Source organism: Nyctereutes procyonoides, unplaced genomic scaffold, assembly GCF_905146905.1.
Source record: "Nyctereutes procyonoides isolate TBG_1078 unplaced genomic scaffold, NYPRO_anot_genome, whole genome shotgun sequence".
Classification (NCBI taxonomy): Eukaryota; Metazoa; Chordata; class Mammalia; order Carnivora; family Canidae; genus Nyctereutes; species Nyctereutes procyonoides.
This window is the reverse complement of record NW_026575137.1, coordinates 12,470,151-12,491,344: the sequence shown is the minus strand read 5'-3', so window position 1 is coordinate 12,491,344 and position 21,194 is coordinate 12,470,151. Positions and strand designations below refer to the sequence as shown.

General features: G+C 46.0%; 1 protein-coding gene across 3 annotated transcripts in view; it reads right to left on the bottom strand.

Moving 5' to 3' along the window:
* Positions 1–682: 682 nt before the first annotated feature.
* Positions 683–21,194, bottom strand: part of CPQ (carboxypeptidase Q) — a 409,933-nt gene continuing 389,421 nt past the window's right edge. For all 3 annotated transcript variants that reach the window (XM_055303503.1, XM_055303502.1, XM_055303504.1), the window contains one exon: positions 683–1,182. In XM_055303503.1, coding sequence (XP_055159478.1) covers positions 1,019–1,182 — 164 coding nt within the window. In that variant the 3' untranslated portion in view covers positions 683–1,018. The remainder of the gene's footprint in view (positions 1,183–21,194) is intronic.

Here is a 21,194-nt window from a genome sequence, read left to right as displayed (position 1 = left end):
TTTTTTATTTTTTTTTTTTACTTTTTTTTTTTTGACTCGGTTTTACAGTCTTCATCTCTCTCCTCCAATTCTCCTTCTCTTCACACACGTGGTCCTAGATCTTTAATGTATCAATTGCATTTATGTTAGGGTCCCTCGCTGGTAGTTCCAGCGTCTAGGTTATCTTCTGGTCTGGCTCTCTTATTTGCTTTAACTCTTGACAATACATTTTTTTTTCTTTCTAAAAATTAAAAAAAAATTATACTAGGCATTGTGTGTGGAAGAAGAGTAGGTGTCATTCCCAGAGTGGAAGAGGATCAATGTTTTTACTCTACTGGGCCCTATAAGTATTATTTAGCCTCGCTGGGTCTCAACCATGTCAACAGAAAAATGGAAATAAGCCCCAACTCCAAGAAATAGTGTGTGAGATATATAAGACATAAATGTAAAATACTATCATTTACCGGGTGATAGACCTTAGTACTTATGTTTAATAAGGCGACTAGATTATACACACTTGGTTTTTATCTCCAAATGGTATCTTTTTCCTGCTAATTAAAAAAAATTCACATTTCATTTTTAAAATTCTAATGAGATGAAAATGTACAAATTAGAAAGCCAAATGCCCCCGCACATATAATTAAGACCATACTATAATTGTGCATTCCTCTACTCCTTCAATAAATAACATAAAAGATTGGTGTCACTGCATTTGATTTAATGTTTATTAATACACACATAAAGCCCAGAGATCTTCCAGACATTTATCCAGTATTTAATTTCAAAGTAGAAGCTGTAAGTTTTTATGGATGGTATAAAGAAAGGTCCCCACGTGATCCCCACCATATTTTGATTCGATGTGGGGTTGGGGATCATTTCTTCCTGTAGAAACAGAGAATTTGGAAAGTATCAAGAAGATGGTAACAGAAAGGATGAGAAAGTCCTGTGCTTTGGGAATGGACCAGGTCCGACGGGCCCGTCAGTTGAAGCTGGAGCCAGCATTCCTGGCCGGAGGAGACCAAAGGGCTTGCTCGTCTTGCTAAAACCTGGGCAGCATTTCCTCCATGTCGGCGATGACGTAGGAGACCACAGCCCAAACGGCGGCAGCCACGTTCATCTGCTTCGGATCCATGGCAGTCATGGTGTCTCCATGGGAGTGATGGAAGGAGAAGTACCTGTAGAGGTCGTCGAGCAGGCTGGCTCCTGGGGAAACAGAGGAAACTCTCAGTGCTTGGGCCGAGGCGCTGAGCAGCTGACAGGAACCCCAGCCTCCCCCCAGCCTCCCCCTGACCTCCCCCTGCCCCAGCTCACTGCTCCTGCTCCACGGCTGCAGGGCCCGAAGCGTTACTTCCCCAGGCTCTCCGGCAGCAAGACGTGGCCAAGCGACACTCGTACTACCAGGATTTGGTGGCAGGTGGTGAGAGAGGCCAAGGAAGGCCTTTATGTCGCTGGCAAATGCCCACGTGCTGCATGGCAGGTAGGCGAGCGGGCCGGAGCAGCACAGGCCGCACTGCAACCAGCAGGGTAGGAAGGCAGGAGCCTGGATTAGGACGCACGCCAGCCCGCGGCCCAGGCCCGACACTGCCTACTTCTGGGCCACGCCACGTTAAAGCAAACAGATCTCCCTTTGTTTAAGTAACAGATACAAATGTCCTATTTATTTACAAAACGACAATGTCTGCTTTTGTTCTCCGTAAGACTGCAAGTTGCGTACCTTCCTGGATGCAAAAGAAAGCCCGTACTCCCTTGCTCAAGCTTTTCTTCTCTCTTTTTTTTTTTAAAGATTTATTTACTTATGACAGACACACAGAGAGAGAGAGAGAGAGAGGCAGAGACACAGGCAGAGGGAGAAGCAGGCTCCATGCCGGGAGCCCGATGCGGAACTCGATCCCAGGACTCCAGGATCACGCCCTGGGCCAAAGGCAGGCGCCGAACCGCTGAGCTACCCAGGGATCCCCCAAGCTTTTCTTCTCAAATCATTCACACACTTCCCATGACATTTCCTAGTAACCTCTCAAGGCACCAGCAGGCATCTCTGCCCCACCTGAGAGCTTCCTTCTCTCTCTAGTGAAGCCTTCCTCTAGCTTCCACATGGGCCCCGGCCCTGGGAGTCTTCACTGGCCCTCAGTCATCCTTCAGAACCCCCTGGGTCCAGTCTGCGGATTCCACCTGCACTTCTTTACCCTCTGGCCTTATTAACTCACGTACATTGTGTCTCCTTGTAAACTGCACATACACAAGATTGCAGAGAACATAAATGCATATCATGATGGGTGACGACATACAAAATATGCATATGTCCACAATCCAATGTAAGAAAATATTACCGGTGCCTTTGAGGCCCATTTTATGAGTTCCCCCTTCCCTTGTACATCCTTTACTTCCTCCAGAGGTACACCCTTCCCCCTTTCTGCTTGTGTGTTAATCACTCTTTGCTTTTTAAAAAATATTTTATTTATTTACTTGAGAGAGACAGAGAGAATGAGCACAAGCAGGGGGGAGGGACAGAAGGAGAGGGAGAAGCAGGCTCCTGCTGAGCAGGGAGCCTGATGTGGGGCTGGATCTCAGGACCTGGGATCATGACCTGAGCCAAAGGCAGGCACTTAACCCACTGAGGCACCAGGCACCCACTCCCTGCTTTAAAAAAAAAAAAGGTTTTATTATATATTTATATGGCATTATAAATAGATAAATAAATAAATAATAAATAAATAAATAAAATATTTATTGTTTAACACTTTTGCCTCTGAAACCTACAGTCTTTAAAACTTTTTAAAAGTCTTGCCTTTCATTTTTAACTTCTTCATCCATTTAGAATTGAAATTGATTTTTGTATAGCATACGCTTATATTTTTATTTTTTACATATCCCAGCAAATTTATTGACTGTTATACCCTCTTTCCCCACTGATCTGCATCAGTTTTGCCACATATCAAATTTCCTTATGTATGTGGGTTTATTTTGGGGGCTTTATAATTCTATTCCAATGTACTGTGTATCCCTGAGGCAAGACAATAATGTCTTAATTACTCCTGCTATTTCTTGGAATCTGACAGAGCAAATCCTCTCACTTTCTCTTCCTTCCCCTTCAGGAATGCCTTACTATTCTTTTCTTAAGAAATTTTTATTTATTTATTTGGAGAGACAGTGAGTGAGAGAGAGGACACAGGCAGAAAGGGGTAGAGGGAGAGGGAGAAGCAGACTCCCCGATGAGCAGTGAGCCTGCACGGGGCTCGACCCCAGGACTCCGGGATCATGACTTGGGCCGAAGACAGATACTTAACCAACTGAGCCACTCAGGCGTCCCATGGAATGTCTTCCTATCCATGTCTGCTCTTTCAGATAAAGTTTGGCATCATTTTAAAATTGTACAAAAAGGGGATCCCTGGGACGCAGCGGTTTGGCGCCTGCCTTTGGCCCAGGGCGCGATCCTGGAGACCCAGGATCGAATCCCACGTCGGGCTCCCGGGGCATGGAGCCTGCTTCTCCCTCTGCCTGTGTCTCTGCCTCTCTCTCTCTCTCTCTATCATAAATAAATAAAAATTAAAAAAAATTGTACAAAAAAAGTTCTTTTAGATTGAATGGAAATCCTGTTAATCTACATGTCTATTTGGGGAGAAGTCACATCTTTACATTAGGATATTGTGTTCTTATCCATGAAAATGGTGTGTTGGTATGTCTCTATTTATTGAAGTCTTCTATAGCATCTTTAAAGTTATGTAATACAGTTTCTATACCTTTTGTCAGTTTTCTTTTCTCCAAGGCTTATTATACTTTTTGTTGCTAATTGTAAAGTATACATTTTAAAAAGCTGCATTTTTCTGTTTGTGGCTATCCATTTTCACATCAAGGATACATCTGATTCATAAAAAGGCAGGTGTTCCTTCTTTTGTACACTCTGGAATAGTTTGTGTAAGATTAGAGTGATTCATTTCCTGGTTATTTTGTAGAACTCTGTTCAAAACCATCTAAGTCTGATACTTTGCTTATGTTAAAATTTTTAACAAATGATTTGATTTCTATCCTGGTTATTGAGCTATTAGGGTTTTGTATTTCTTCATGAATTAACTTTGGAAATTATAATTTTTTAGGAATGGGTGATTTTTGGCCAAATATTCAAAATAATCAGCATAAAGTTATCAGCAATATCCTGTTTTTATCTCTGTTTATGTCTGTATGTACAGGAATGCATTTTTTAAATTCTCCATATTAGTTATCAGTGTCTTCTCTCTCTTTCATTCATCAGTCTTCCCAGCACTTTATCAGTCGTATTATTAATCTTTTGAAAAATAAAGAACAATTTTTTTTAACATTCTCTACTATATACTGGTTTTTCTTCCATTGGTTTCTACTCATATTTATTGTTCCCCTCCTTCTGCCTTCTTTGGCTTTATTTGCCTTTCTTTTTCTAACATCTTGAGTTGAATGTTCAGTTTATTGCTTTGCATCCCTCTGTCTCCAGTGTAAGCAATAAGACCACAATCCCCTTCCTACTGCTGCGTCAGCTCTAACCACCAGTTCATGATCATCAGTAAGAAATATTCACCAATTTTTCTTTGACTCATGAGTTAGAATGTGTTTTTTTTTTAATTTTTTAAAAGTATGAGGGTGGGGTACCTGGGGGGCTCAGTAGTAGAGCATCTGCCTTCAGCTCAGGGCATGACCCTGGGGTCCTGGGATCAAATCCCGCATCGGGCTCCCTGCAGGGAGCCTGCTTCTCCCTCTGCCTGTGTCTCTGCTTCTTTCTGTGTCTCTCATGAACAAATAAATAAAATCCTTTAAAATAAAATAAAAGTATGGGGGTGGTTTCCTTAGTTTTTCATTACTGATTCCTAATTTAGCTTATGGAGAATGCAGGCTGTATGATACGGATTCTTTTCATTCTACTGAGAGAATCTTTTCAGATTCTTTTTATCCTACTGAAATTTTCTCTGAGGCCTATTGTACTATGCATTTTTATAAATGTTCTTTTCCATGTGTGGAAAATAATGTGCTTTCTGTGTATTGTATATATGTGTGAGATCAAGCTTGTTTCTTCAAATCTTTTAACACCCAACTGATTATCTGTTTGAGCTATCAATTTTGAGAGAGATATGTGAAAATGTCCCTCTGTGATTTTGGATTTTTCTTCTTGTAGTTCCAGCAATTTCTTTGTTTATATATTTCAAACTTACACTATTGGGGCACACAAATTTAGAATTACAGTTTCCTGGTAAATTGAGCATCTTTATTAATGTGCAGTCATCCTCTTTATTTTTAGGAGTGCTTTTTGTCTTGAAGTTAGCTTTTCCTAATATTTAATAAATCATACCTTCTTTCTTTACCCTAGTATGTCTTCTTCCATCATTTTACTTGCACTCTTCCTTGATCCTTATGTTTTTAGATGTTTCTCTTATGAAGACATTTAAAGTTGAATTTTAAAAATCTAGTCTAACAGTCTGAATCTCAACTGGACAGTATAGTTTCTTTATGAAGATTGTGATTACTATTAAATTAAATTCATTTATACCATCCTAAGTTTTGCTTTCTATTTGTTAATTTTGTTTTCTAGGTTTGGTTTTTCCCCCTTTTCTTTCTTGCCTTCCTCTGTGTTGATTCCCCTCATCTATCCTTCCCCCAACCCCTACTAGTTTGGAAGCTATACATTTTATTTCAATTCCAACAGTAGAGACCTTAGAAATCATAGCTCACATGTGCCAAAGTTAATTAATATCTTACACTAGGGCCCCTCGGTCTCCAGATGCACACCGCTCATTAAAAACCATGGTCCAGGGAAATAGGAATTGGCAGATACCTTCACACAAATGCCATGCCCCAGAGTTTCCTTACTTCTATAGATTTCTTGCTTTATCATTTTTTACCTCTGAGCAATTCCCTTACTTTGCCTTATTAAGCCATGTATTATAGAAAGACAATTATTATTTTATCCAATAGTTATTTTTGGGGGGAAGAATGTGTCTGCAAACTTCTGGTCTACCATGTTGGCAGAGTTCTCTTCACCCAGTCCTCTACTTGCTGCCCTGTGCACTGGACCCTGTCCTTGTTCCTGAGAACTTTGTGACCTCAGGATACTGTCTAGATTTTTTCTATCCTAACCCAAGTTTTTAAAACTTTGTGCCAAGGTTTTCCTCTATCTATCTCCCCAAACTCCTTGCTCTGAAGTAGAATTTGGATTTATCTCCATTCGTATTTCACACCGAATTCAGCTTTGGTGCTATTAGACACAACACAAGCCAGTGAGGCAAAAAATAAGTATAAAAGGAAACTCAGCTCTCACCTCTAACAATTAATGACTCCAACCTCTGCCAGTAAATATCTGAAACAGGGTGTATCAAGCTGACAATGCCTATCAAACCTTTCAGCTGTGTTGAGGACAGTCATTCCAATTCAATGATTTTTCTTTCTAACTAGTAAAATGTGTTTTCTGTTACTCCAGTGGCTCTGAGAAAGTGGGATCTCACCATCATCCAGCCTGATAATGTAACTGTCAGTGGGTGGGCTAGAGCAAAGGTCCACATATTTAGAAGGCTCGGGACGCCTGGGTGGCCCAGTGGTTGAGCATCTGCCTTTGGGTCCAGGAGTGATCCTGGAGTCCCGGGATCGAGTCCCACATCGGGCTTCCTGCACGGAGCCTGCTTCTCCCTCTGCCTGTGTCTCTGCCTCTCTCTCTCTCTCTCTGTGTGTCTCTCATGAATAAATAAATAAAATCTTTAAAAAAAAAAGAATATTCAGAAGGCTCGATCCAATGCATTTGGACAAATACTTGAGTTCCTACAATATCCTAGGCAGTGGTCTATGGACTGAGGCAGACAGAAAGATGAAAAAGACATAGCTTCTCTTCTCAGAAGAGACAGCTTTTGACAGAGTGTCCAAAAGCAATAATAACACTGAGTGCCGTAAGGAAAGGACAAAGCAATAGCAGATGGCTCATGTAGCTGAATGACCCTCTTTGGTCCCTAGATGAGGTCCCCTTGCTATGTGCACTCCATACTTCTCTTATAACCTCTACCATCTTTTGTTATAATTGCAGGTTTGACACCTGATTTCCCCACTCTATCGTAAACTCTCTGAAGGTAAGGCCTCTGTTTTGTTCTCTGTCACAATGCCCATAACATAGAGCCAAACCGAAGATGAATGTGTATTTGTTGGGCAAATGAATGACATTAGTGAATTTTAGGAGTGAACTGGACCTTGAAGGTGCTGTGCCGGTCAGAACCCTTGTAGGAAATAAATGGGATGCTTCAAAAAGGCAACTTGGAGAATTTGATGAAAGGACTATTTACAAAGTGTGGTCAGAGTTAAATGAAGCCCATAAGAGATGCTGAAGCACCGTAGGGCTGGCAACAATGATAGTCATTACCACCCCTAGGCTTAGAAGGCAAAGAAATCAGCTCTGGCTGCAGGAGAGGGTCACCAGAGGAGCTGTGGCTATCTGCAGAAGCCAGGGAATCAGTCAGTTTCCTGCTGGTGCCTCCCGTATCTTGGAAGGCCTCCCCATGGCCAAACCCACTCATGAGCCAGAGGGAAGGGGGGGGTTGTTAATGCAGCCCGTAATAGACTTCAGGGCCACAATATAGGGTATAGAAAGGTGGGAATTGATACAGAATGGTAAAAGAGAGTTTGAACATAAGTACTTAAGATGTCAATAGACAAGAGAGGGGGCACAGATATTCCAGATGAAAGACTGTGTGAGCATTACAATTTGGGTGATAGGTGTGTGTGTGTGTGTGTGTGTGTGTGTGTGTGTGGTGTGTGTGTAACTTAGGTTAATCATTGGCAGATAAATTATTGGCATCCAACTGTGGAAGGTTCTCAATATAAGGCTGAAAATAGACTGAATGTAGTTCCATAAGTGGGGAGTGGGGAGCCCTTGGGAACCAACGGGCAGAAAGGTGGGGAGACTGGAGTTGCACCTTAGGGAGATGCCCCAGAGGATTGCAGAGGTGGAATCATGTAAAAACCATGGTGGTGAAGAGAAGGCTAGGGAAGACGTATAGTCTGGGGTCAGGTGCAAAGCCGGGGGCCTCTTGAGACTATCCTAGTCTGCAATTCTCTAGAAAGTATATGACTGAAGATAACCAGAAGTCTGGTGAAATGGCCAGAGGCCCATTTTCAAACCAGAAGATTCTTGATGTCGTGATCTCAGAGCACACGGAGGAGAGACGAAGCTGTTTACTTGGGTGGGAGCGAAAGCATTTTAACGGAAATCGTGATATTTTAGAACGAGCTGAAGCTGCTGAGGACCATATGCTCCCTGGACTCCAGAGAGCATTAGGTAGAATGCAAATTCACGTACAAGTTAGGGACAAAGACTGAGAGTCACCGAGGGCAGACAGAAGGTGGGTTAGAGTCACGCACATGAAGAAGCAGGAAAGGGCATTTAATTCCAGCAGAGAGTGGGGTTCCCTGGGGGCCGTTTCCCTTCAAGCCAGAGCTTCTTGACACCGCGTGATGGCCAACGGGAAAGGCTCCAAATTCCATATTGAAAAAATAGAAGCAAGATACACTCGCGTACCCCTCTCCAGGCTTCTGAAATTCCCTTTCTGTCTCAGACCGAAAGACCTTGCTTGCCAGATGGGTGGGAACTTGGCTGCCTCCCCTTACAACTGGAGCATTACAGAAGGCATTTCCTCAGAGATCGTCCAAGTTCCCATGAACATCTTATGAAACTAAAACAACTCCAGAAAATCCGATATTACCAATGAGAATGCTGATAACCACAGGCGATAGGAGGTGGGCCCGCTGGCTGCCTTGCAGCGTTGTCTCTGCAAGTCCACGGAGACGTTTTATCCGTGACAGCTACTAATCTGAAAGGCCAGCACTGAGGGAGAGGCTGCATTTCAATTTCCGAGAGCACCTGACATGCTCGCATGGGTGGAGGGAATGTTAACTATCCCTGGGGATAAATTGCAGCCTCTTTTGACAGGTATATGAGCTCTGAACAGGGAAGCATCAAATGCTTTTTAGAAATAGAAAGCTGGTAGGAAGGAGCCTGCTCTGAAGGCCAACATTCACCCCCTGGAAATAAAATACAGCATTATTAGGGCAGCTCGCTGTCAGGAAATTATTTCTAAGGGAGGTTTGCAATCGAAGGATGTGAAGACGGCCTTGGATATATCAGCCAAGAGGTCGGACCCATGCAGGGAGATACAGCTGAGAACACGGGGGGTAGAGTCAGATGGGCCTGGGTTCAAATTCAAACTCTTCTGCTTAATAAGTGTGTGGCTTTGGGTGAATCATATAAGGCTTCTCCGTCTTAGTTTTCTCATTCATGAAACGGGGCTTCTAAGGTCATGAACCTTCTAAGTCACGAACCTTGACTTTCAAGGTTCTGGTGAAAATTAGTAGACACACAATTAATCCTTTATTATCGGCGTTAGAGATCCTTAGGGAGGACCCAACAGACACACAGCAGCTTGGTCGATTCGATGCAACCTGGAAAGACTTAAAATTCTAATTTCCTAAGTGAAAGTTCTGACAATGGTTCTTACGGATGAAATAGCTGGACGGAGACATCTACTCGACATGACCCCACCTTGACCTGGTTTGGATTATTTTTCCTTCTCCTCCTTCCCATCCCGTTCTCTCCTCTCCTCTCTGAATCTTTTCTACAAACATTCGCCTCGGAAAATATTTTCCAGCTGCGTGACTGGGTGAGGATGGTCCAATGAATATTGTAAGAAATACCCAACCTGCCCCCATACCGTTCACAGCAGATTCCAATCTTCACAGAAAGACCTCAGTAATGACTGTGGTCTGTGCAGGATATTGGAGTGAGATTGAATACCTGCTAATTCCTGAAAAGGTGGGGGGCAAACATACAAAGGTCCTCATAGCCCCCTTTTACTGTAGGTTGAGTCTCATTCACACGTAATCAGTGGATTTTCATGCACACGAATTAAGCAATTCATACAGTGAGAAGTTTTTGAAAGACATTTGAAAGCGCTGAACGTTTAAATTCAAGGCTGTTATTTCAGCACATACGCTGGCTGCCGCGATGTTGCATGAAAGATGCACTAACGGGCTGGCAGCTGTGGAAAATCCATTTTTTTCCTTTATAAACAGATCTGGAACAGTCTGGGGTATGAATTTAATTGCAGTGGAATGAATCACAGACATTCCCCTGATCATAATTGTGGGGTTAGACAAGAATGTTATGGTCTTAACTTCTTCCCGGCAAGAAAACGGTCCCCCTAGAATCTATAAAATCTAAAAATACATTTAAACTTTAATTAAAATTATTATTAGTTTTAGCAACGTTATCAGTGAAAGACATTATTGCCAAAACAATTAGAGAATCAATTCATGGACTTTGCAGACATTTAATCTTCCTTTTCAAAAAGGGCAGCTTTATCCCTTCCTGCATTAAATCTCACTGAAAATTAGAGTGAGAAGCAGCTAATTAATAGCTTTCTAACCGCTAGTTCTCCAGAAGAGAAAGCAACTTCTAAGCGGGAGGGGAAAAAAAGAAAACAAAACCCTAGTAAATGAAAGGAAAGGGCAAGAAGCAGAGGGAAGGGAAAGACATCCCCAATCAGAACCCCGCAAAAAGTCTTATAATTTTGGTTTCTAAACTCTTAATTTATCCAAGAATCGCCCAGTCTGTGCTACAAAGGGGTAGCATGAGCCCGCGGCTCGTGTGTCTTTGTAAAGCTTGGAACGGCCGCTAGGCCCTTCCGGCCCCACAGCTCGAGCCGGTGACCCCAGGCTCACACGAACCACCTGTCGCAAGGCGGGGCGGCGACAGGTGGGCCCAGGGTCCCTGCCCCAGTCCCTGCCCTGGGTCCCTGCTGCCTGGCCACGTTCCTGCTGCGGTGGCGGGTCGCTGAGCGCTCGGCCTGGTTTTCTGTGCTCCCCCCGCTGACCCCATGGGGGATGACCGTCCCTGCCACCCACAGTGGGAGCAGGATAGCAGGCAGGAGGGACAGGATGCAAATCAGGCGTCTCTGCTCCAGGGATCGATGTGCTCCCTGTCGGCCGGGTGCCTGCGCTCACCTTCTCCCGGGGCCAAGCCCCCTGCACCACTGGTCCAGTCCCACACTGGTCCCCACCTCCTGACACGAGGCCACAAAGCCCAACAGGTGCCTGGACCATGAGGCGGGCCACGACCTGGGTCACGCTCCTTGACGGGGAGCCCGGGACTGCCCGTCGGGTGGAGCTGAGCCCACCCGGCATTGAGTCCCCGCTCTCTCTGGGCCACACTCCCAGAGGCCTGCCAGTCCTCCTGAGGGGCCCAGACCCCTCCACCTCAAACTCCTCCCCATGACCCCTCATAATCCCCCTCTTTACTAGCTAAACGTATATCATTCTCGTAACGGTTTTATTATCGGCTGCCTGTCCTTCCCGTTGGACGAGAAGCTCCGCGAGGGCAAGAACTTTGTCCTTTGGTACCACTTCCCGACGCCTGGCACGTAGGAGAAGCTCAACGAACATCTGCTGACTCCCGGAATGGAGAAATGAAAGAATTCTTAAATATCCAGTTGGACAAAAGCAGAGATGGACACGGGCTGGCTTCCTCCTCCCGCTCGACAGCAGTCCTGGTAAGCGAAGCCTGCGGCGTGGGGCTCCCCTGCCGCGCCTGCCAGGGGGGTGCTGGTCCCCGAAGCCGCGGCCCAGCCCGCCCAAGCCGAGACCCAGGCGCTCGGGTGGATCACACAGCATGCTCTTACGCCTGTCACCACGGTCCTAGGAACGAGCCGCCGCTTGAAAACCGGGCCCAAAGGGGGCGGCACATCCTTTCAATGCGACTCAGGAGCTAGGTCCCCCCGAAGATTCTCTAGGAGAATGTTCTTAGGTTGGCTCACTTGCTTACTATTGATTAAATGTCGCAGACTTCGTGAATTTGTATTTTAACTCATCGATTTCTACCTAGGAGAGATGGAAACGATCTCTGTCCCAAAGAACAGATAATCCCATTTAGATCTTACATCCATTTTGAGTTTATCTTTGTGTCTGGTGCAAGAGAGTGGTCGAGTTTCATTCTTCTGCATGTGGATGTCCAATGTTCCCAGCACCATTGATTGAAGAGACTGTCTTTCCCCCAGTGGATCGTCTTTCCTCCTATCGAATATTAGTTGACCATAAAGTTGAGGGTCCACTTCTGGGTTCTCTATTCTGTTCCATTGATCTATGTGTCTGTTTTTGTGCCAGGACCACACTGTCCTACACCTGCCCTATGACCCAGCAATTGCACTGCAGGGAATTTACCCCAAAGATTCAGATGCAATGAAACACCGGGACACCTGCACCCCGATGTTTCTAGCAGCCATGTCCACAATAGCCAAACTGTGGAAGGAGCCTCGGTGCCCATCGAAAGATGAATGGATAAAGAAGATGTGGTTTAAGTATACAATGGAATATTCCTCAGCCATTAGAAACGACAAATACCCACCATTTGCTTCAACGTGGATGGAACTGGAGGGTATTATGCTGAGTGAAGTAAGTCAATCGGAGAAGGACAAACAGTGTATGTTCTCATTCATTTGGGGAATATGAATAATAGTGAAAGGGAATATAAGGGAAGGGAGAAGAAATGTGTGGGAAATAACAGAAAGGGAGACAGAACATAAAGACTCCTAACTCTGGGAAAGGAACTAGGGGTGATGGAAGGGGAGGAGGGTGGGGGGTGGGGGTGACTGGGTGACGGGCACTGAGGGGGGCACTTGACGGGATGAGCACTGGGTGTTATTCTGTATGTTGGCAAATTAAACACCAATAAAAAATAAATTTATTATTAAAAAAAAAGAACAGATAATCCCAAAGGTCACAATTTATTGGTCTCTAAGGCTTTAACCATTTTTTTAAAATCTAATCTGGCCATCTTACCCTAATATCTCTTTATTAATTTGCATAAATTAGTTTCTCAAATGCTCTTTAAATTGATAGTGATATCTTACTGGCTTCCTTATTAATTGAATAAAATTCTTTGACGTGTTTATATTATATATATAATAAAAAATATATATAAATATATAATATATATAAATATTATATATTTGCATGTAAATCATGATTTACCTTTTAGAAAATTGTAACCAATACCAGTCATCTACAAACCCTAAAGGAACAGTTGCATTCTCACTCCTCGAAGTTAAGTTTCTCACAAGTGATTGTCTATCATTTTACCGATGAGCGCCCTAAGAAGCAAAAGCACTAAGCAGACTGGTCGCCAGCATACGAGCCGGCCTTTGTCTTCTCCCTGTGTGGTAGTGGATGGTCTCTGGGTATGAGGCGATTAGGAGGAGAATGAGTATGAATTTTACACACGCACACACACGCACACACTGTGCGTGTAACACTGGGCTTGTCCTTAACATCTCCCGACCCCTTAATATCCTTATTTCTCTCTTGAACTGCCTTCCACCTTCCACATTAGAGTCATGATTTTACCTTTGTAGAAAATTACAATTTAATACCATCTACTTACAAACCCTAAACCAACAGTCACGTGCATATGCGATAAGGTCCTTATCTTCGAGTTTAGGATTTATGTGGGTGCAGGTGTATTGATAGCTTCCCACACGGCTGTAAAGAGACACTCAAACCACTCTGTCCCCGTGCTTTTGTAACACAAAACAACACTGATACTTCTTTGAGGGGGATAATTTTGAATCTTACTCATTTTTATATGTCGGTCCTAATTTATTGTCCTCCCTTTGTCCATACAGAACTTACGGTCCTGTCTTCTTTCATGTCCTGATGTTAGTAAAATTCCCACCTATTTGAGCCAACGTGACTCCTTGTAAATGCTTTTTTTTTTTTTTTTTTGCAGTTCTCCCCACACTTGGGGAATGATGCTCACTAAGAAAACATCAGTAAAAATTGTTTCTGACAGAGCACACGGACAGAACATTCCATGTATGCGGGTTTTTGACCTGGAAAGACTCTAAAGATCGTTTCTAGTGTGGTATTTACAGCGCAAGCCTTAAAGTTATCATGGTTTTTCCTATGATTGTGCTCAAATGAACAGATTTTGGTTTCTGGCTGCTGATGCAAAAACGTTACAAAGCCACTGTGCAGAAGGCAGGCGTTAAGATATAAAGCTTTGTTTCTGCTTGCCACCTCCCATCCCCTCAGCGAGCAGAGACAAAGGAACGAGATGATTGGAGGTATGACGTGGACGTGCTGTTCTAGACTTACATCCCATACTGAATATTGATAACTCTGCAAGGAATGCCTGGGTGACATGGGAGAGCTGGAGTCCAACTTTGTCACCTACCATTAAATATAGTTTTTTTTTTAAAGTATTTATTTATTTACTAGAGAGAGAGAGGGAGACAGTCATAGGCAGAGGGAGAAGCAGGCTCCATGCAGGGAACCTGATGCGGGACTCGATCCCGGGCCTCCAGGATCACGCCCTGGGCTGAAGGTGGCGCTAAACAGCTGAGCCACCCGGGCTGCCCTGTCACCTACTATTAAATGATTAAGGTATTGAAGGACAACTGGTTGACAGGAATATGTCTGTTCATGAAAGACGTCACAAGGGAGACTATGAACCTCTGACCAGTGATTCTCACTTCCACCTGGCCAGGCTAAGGATTTATAAAATCCAAGCACTTAACCACATAGTTTATAGGGAAAAAGAAATCATGGCTCTTGTAAGAGGAAGTCTTGGTTTCTTTATGATCATTAAAAAAGGTAAAAAAAAAAAAAAAGTTGTAAGCAAAGAGAAAGGAGGTATTTCACCCACCATTCATTTGGGGAATATAAATAATAGTGAAAGGGAATAGAAGGGAAGGGAGAGGGATCCCTGGGTGGCGCAGCGGTTTAGCGCCTGCCTTTGGCCCAGGGCACGATCCTGGAGACCCGGGATCGAATCCCACGTCGGGCTCCCGGTGCATGGAGCCTGCTTCTCCCTCTGCCTGTGTCTCTGCCTCTCTTTCTCTCATTCTGTGTGACTATCACAAATAAATAAAAATTAAAAAAAAGAAGGGAAGGGAGAAGAAATGTGTGGGAAATATCAGAAAGGGAGACAGAACATAAAGACTCCTAACTCTGGGAAATGAACTAGGGGTGGTGGAAGGGGAGGAGGGTGGGGGGTGGGGGTGAATGGGTGATGGGCACTGAGGGGGGCACTTGACGGGATGAGCACTGGGTGTTATTCTGTATGTTGGCAAATTGAACACCAATAAAAAATAAAAATAAAAATAAAAAAAACAAAGGACCTTTGATTAAACTATGCTACAACCAAAAAGGCTGGCTTGCTGTGGAATCGAATGTTTTCTATGAGAAAAGAAAAGAAGCAACAGGTATTTCTCTACAAGGAAGTCCACCTGATGAGGACTTCGGTCACTATTTGGAATTGGAATCAGTCTTAAAAACCTGCAAATGGCCTTTCCAGTTACACTGTGGATCTCCATTATCCCCCCCCAAAAAGTAGGACAGGCTAAAATTGTACCTGTTAGGGTAGCTGGTACAAATTTCACAGCTGATTAAGCCATACTAGGTTTCAAAGAAATGAGGCTATTGGAGAGGGTGGACTTAATCATTTTAGGTCATGTCAAGGTGGGCAGCCAAGGCCTCCACAAAATTCCTCTGGGGGTCATTGTCAGAAGCACAATTATGGGCTGGATGGACCAAGAGTCTGCACCAAGATGGGCTTTTTTTTTTTTTTCCAATTCTAGATACCATAGTGTCAAGGTCACAAGAAGCTGCACCATGGAAAATAGGAAATAAACATATAAAATAAGGTCTCACTACCAAAAGCAATCCCATCTGAAAAGAGGCTATATTAAAAATATAATAAAATTTAAGTATTCATGAATAGCGTGTGTCATGTCCAGAAACCATGGGGATGGTGTTACGTGAATGTGTTAGTCTAGAGGTAGCTGATGCCAATGAAGAAAATTGATCTAGGAGCGAGAGCCTCTGGATTTCTTTCTATTCACCATAATTCATTTAGGTGTCAGACAGCATAAATTTATTCAAAATAAGTGTGTCCACGATTTTGTGCAAGCCAGTTGGCTACAAAAAGATGACCAACTACTTGGCTAATGCTACAAAATATCAGTGAAGTTCCCTCCACCTCAGCTTCCAAGGAAAAAACAAGAATAGACACATGGTGAATGACTCTTGCCTCAAGCCATCATCCTTGAAAATGGAACAAAATTAGATATTGACAGTGGTGAAAATTTTGGTGAATATTGGCTCAGTTATTGAGTTTTCATTTTATTTATGCAAATAAGCTTTTTCTTTCTTGGCCACCTGAGAGATTCCTAGTTGGCAGTTAACTGCAGCCCCTTCAGTTGACTATCTGCGAAAAGAATGAAATTTTTTTTTTACACAAAACCTCCTAAAATATAGCTTTCTAAAAATTATTATTCAGTGAAGGAAAAAATAAGCTAAACATGAAAAGCTTGGTGAGTTCCAAAACAAAAGAAGTGAATGTTTAAGAGGGAGCCTGGAAATGAATATGCTTTTAATGTAAACACTATTCGCTTAAAAGGAAACATCAGTTCAAGGAATATCCATTAAATACGCCAACACTCATGAAAAGACCCTGGCCCAAGGCAATCCACTTACAGGGAATCTACAAGGCTGAGGTGCAAATTTTACATATAAATGTAGCCAAATTTCCAATGCTTTTATGGTTGACCCCTCATTCATGTAATTTTTAGGACAATCCTTATAATGAAGAAATAGTGATTATTTTCAGTAGCCACCCAAAATATAATTACAGTCCATTTGGTTAAATGCTTCCATGGTGAAATAAACTGCAATTTACACATTTCTGTGTTTTTTTTTTTTTTTAAGCTGAGGGTGACAAAGGAAGCTAATGCTACTCTGTGGGGTAACATGTCATTAGCTGTTCCATCATTTATGCTCAAACTCTAGAATTACTGGGTAAGGGAAATGGTGCTTGAGATTTGCTGCTATAGACCTTGAAATAGTTTCCAGCACAAAATGTATTTATTTATTTATTTTTAGCACAAAATGTATAAATAACACCAGGAGGCCTACTGTTCCATCTCCTGAGTCGTCTTTCTTAAAGCCTTTAGAATTCTCGATAAAGGAGAAAAGTAGACTGTCCTGCACTAAACTAATTGAAGTGGTAAGAAGACCTCATTATGAAGGATATGGAACCTGAAGCATGGATTATTTCTAATTCAATTTCATACAGAATAGAAACAATTGTCCGGTTATTGTGAGTAGGTTAAAGGGCTCCCCCGGATGATCACGGCGACATCCGCAGGGTTCTGAGCTTGCTCTCCTGCTGCGCAGCGGGGCGGCCACCAGGGATCCTGCCAAACGTGACTCGACGTGAGGCTACGGAAAGGAGGATCGTAGTGTCTGCTGAGCTCCTGCTAGCACCGGGTGCTTTGCTCAGGCCGGGCGAACGCTGGCGGCCACCGCATGACTTTGGTGCGTCTGTCTCGTGGGTTTCATGGAGGTTTGAGTCCAGCAGAGGACACCTGGGGGAACGAGGTCGGCCTCGATTACGCCCGGAACCGCCTGGGGTTCCGCAGGCGGAGCTTAGAGAGGCAGAGGCCTGGTTGTCCCCTGGTTCCTGGTTTAATGCAGCGGGGACAGCCTCAGAGCACAGAGGAGGGTGGCCCGGGCCCCCCGGGGGCAGAGGACAGCGGCTGGGAAACCCCCCTCCTGCTGTCCCTGGGGCCCTGGCTAACCGCATACCGCTGGGTGGTGCAAAAGGTAACGGATCCATGACCATAATCGTGGCCGGGATTCGCTAAGTACTCTCTGCGTTGCGCGGCCTTAACTGAGCATGTGACGTCCATGACCTTATCAAGTCATCATAATGATTCCATAATTATTATTATCCTCATTTTACAGATGAATGAGCTTCGGCTTAAAGGTTATGATGACGATTAGAAGCGGCAGAGTCTGGTAGGTGTTTGTGCCTAGTGCCGAGTTCCTCTCTCCCCTCTGAAGGATGGGGCGCCCGGGCAGGGCCTTGGCCTCTCGGAGGGGACCCGCTGTCCCCCGACGGCCCGTGCTCACGCCACCACCCGTCTTCTCCTCCCAGGGCACTTCTCACAGGAACCTGTGTTTTCTTGAAACGCCTTCTAGTAGACTCCGTGACAGGATGTCTGGCTTGTTCATCTCCAAAACCATATCCTCCCGTTTCCTCTGATCTGACCCTGCACGCCTGGAGCGCGCACCTAGCCCCGACCTGCTGCTTAGGGCAAAGTCCTCTTAGGCCCCGGGTCCGCTTCTCTCCGTGGAGGAATGCCTCATCGCCCCCAGACATCGTCTCCACGTACGTGACCAGGCTGGGAGGGAACGTCCTCAGCCCGTCGAGCACCCCGCATCCCCGTCGAGCTCAGCATGTGCTCGAGACGGCAGGACACTCAGGCGCGTGGAGGTCGGGATCGCTTGCTCTGCTTGGCTCCCTCTCTCTGGCCCTCGGCGCTGCCGACACAGTAGCCTCGGCCCCTCGGCCACTAACAGTCTCCGTCCTCGCAGTCTGGCAAGACCATTGTTTCCGCTTGGGTTTCCCCTCCCGGCCCCGTGGCCCAAAATGCGGGATGTCCCACTGCCCAATGTACAAAATTAGCCATTTGATGTATTTTGCGCCTTTTTCTAGTTTGCTGTTTGTTTTTTCGAAGCAAAGGACACGCCTAACACCAGTTTCTCTCTTATGGACTGAAGCAGACACTCTTATCAGCTTTAATTCAAAGCTTTTTTTAAAAAAGAACTTGTTTATTTATTTATAATGGAGATAGAACTGACCTACTTCCTAGCTTCTTCAAAGTAGAAAATAGGTCGTATGTGCTCTCGCTCCTACGCCTCCCGTCCCTGGCAGTGGCTTCCCCTGTCGCGATAGTAGAGTGGCTGATAGCACTACCTCTAGAGCCAATCTTGCTGAGTTTGAACCCCGACTCTGGGTGCACCTGGTGGCTCAGTCAGTTAGGTGTCTACCTTCAGCCTGGGTCATGACCCCGGGTCCAGGGATCGAGCCCCACGTCGGGCTCTCTGCTCAGCAGGGAGCCTGCTTCTCCCCCTGCCTCTGCCTGTCGCTCGCTCTTTCTCTCTTTTTCTGTCAAATAAATAAGTAAAATCTTAAAAAAATGCAAGTGAGTTCTGACTTCGTACGTATCAGCTTGTCATACGACGCAGGATATCTCACCTCTCTGTGCCCTGATTTCGCATCCCTAGTATGGGAATGGTACTAATCATGACTTGTCTCTTAGGTTTGAGCCTCACGGAGCTGGGGAGGTGGATGCTGCTCGCATATGATGACACTCAGCGTGGTGGCCGTCATCGGTGATCCTATGAGTCATCACCAGAGGGCCGGTCAGCTCGCTGCTGGACCACTGATCCTTCCTTGCTCTGAAACCTCATGTGGGTCATCAGAGTGGCTCAGCCCACGGGATCACATAGTATCGCTTCACTGTCACGGTAAAGAGTTATGTGCCCGTTGCTCCCCGCCAGTCATAAGCAAGTGACGTTAGGGTCCTAGGCTGAGCATGAAAGGCGCTGCCAGGAGCCACATCTTAGGCCCCCGCGGGTCCTCGGCGCACCCTGCTTTGCCTCCTTCCACGCCGGCGAGCCACCAAGAAGCCATGGCACCGCATTCTAACCGTCCCGATATCCTGGGCCCACGGAGGCAGCTGTGGAGCTGAGGCGAACCCGTAGGGGGTGGCCGGCCGGTGAGGAACCCCCTAGCAGCACCTGCCCGCCTGCTGCTGCGCCCCTGCCGTGGCCCGGACCTCTGCGTGGGTCCAGCGTCCCTCCCTCCCAGAGCCCAGGCCTGGCCTCCTCACGCGGCTGCTTCCAGACACGCAGGGAGCAGCTCCTTCTGGGGCTTTCCCCGGGAGCTTCCATGCTGTTCTCCAGGGGGAGGACGCCCCAGTGTTTGCACCTGCTGGGCCAAGATTGGAAAATCGCTGGTGCGTGTGCTGAGCCAGCCTGGGTATCCGTCATTCGTCCAAGAACCAAACACGAATTAAAGTTTTAGCATAAACAAATACCTTTGGTATTTGCTGTGCAAACCGGCGCACGTGCTCCCACCACGCTGTCCCCTGTCCCCACCCACCTGAAGGCCCCTCTCCGGTTCAGGATTAAACGGCCGCTATCAGGGGGCCTCAGCCGAGGCGCTCGCGTCACCCGAGGTTCACGTCTTGTAAATGTTTAGTGATAGTCTTTAGAGGATAAAGGGATAAGGAAGCAATTAAAACTCACACCCCTGGCTGGATACTGTGATTAAATTCAAGAGCATTACGTTGGTTTGGTGCCGTGTGGTGGCGCGGGGGTCCATGCACTGCGCTGACCTGAGGACCCCCAGTGATGGGGGCCGGGGACCCGCTGCCCAACAGTAACCACACCCGGCATCCCTCTGCGTCACCCAGCAGCGTCCACCTCGTGAATCGTACTCCGATTTAAATAGTCTTCCTTTTAGAAAAGATGCTTTTGTTTCCTTATCTATCATAACAGTATTTCTGTGAGGAGACGAGGGCTGGGTTTGTGTCCCCCTCTTTTCAGGAGCAGGAGAGATAGAGAACCAGAGACAGGAAACCACTGGCTTGAGGTCATCTAGTGACACGGCCCCTAAGAGAAGGCTCAGGTGTTGGAGCACCACCCGCAACCTCTCTGCTGGGCAGGGTTGGTGGAGCGGGCCTGTGAGGGGTTAGAGACGGGTCCTGCAGGCTTAGGTTAGGGACGGGTACTGCGGGCTTGGGTTAGAGATGGGAACTGCGGGCTGGGGTTAGAGACGGGTCCTGTGGGCTGGGGTTAGAGACGGGTCCTGTGGGCTGGGGTTAGAGACGGGTCCTGTGGGCTGGGGTTAGAGACGGGTTCTGTAGGCCGAGGGTTAGAGCCAGGTCCTGAGGGCTGGGGGTTAGGGACAGGTCCTGAGGGCTGGAGTTAGAGACGGGTCCTGAGGGCTGGGGGTTAGGGACAGGTCCTGAGGGCTGGGGTTAGAGACGGGTCCTGTAGGCTGGGGTTAGAGACGGGTCCTGTAGGCTGGGTTAGAGACGGGTCCTGTGGGCTGGGGTTAGAGACGGGTCCTGTGGGCTGGGGTTAGAGATGGGTCCTGCAGGCTGGGGTTAGAGACGGGTCCTGTAGGCCGAGGGTTAGAGCCAGGTCCTGAGGGCTGGGGGTTAGAGATGGGTCCTGAGGGCTGGGGGTTAGGGACAGGTCCTGAGGGCTGGGGTTAGAGATGGGTCCTGAGGGCTGGGAGTTAGGGACAGGTCCTGAGGGCTGGGAGTTAGGGACAGGTCCTGTGGGCTGGGGTTAGAGACAGGTCCTGCAGGCTG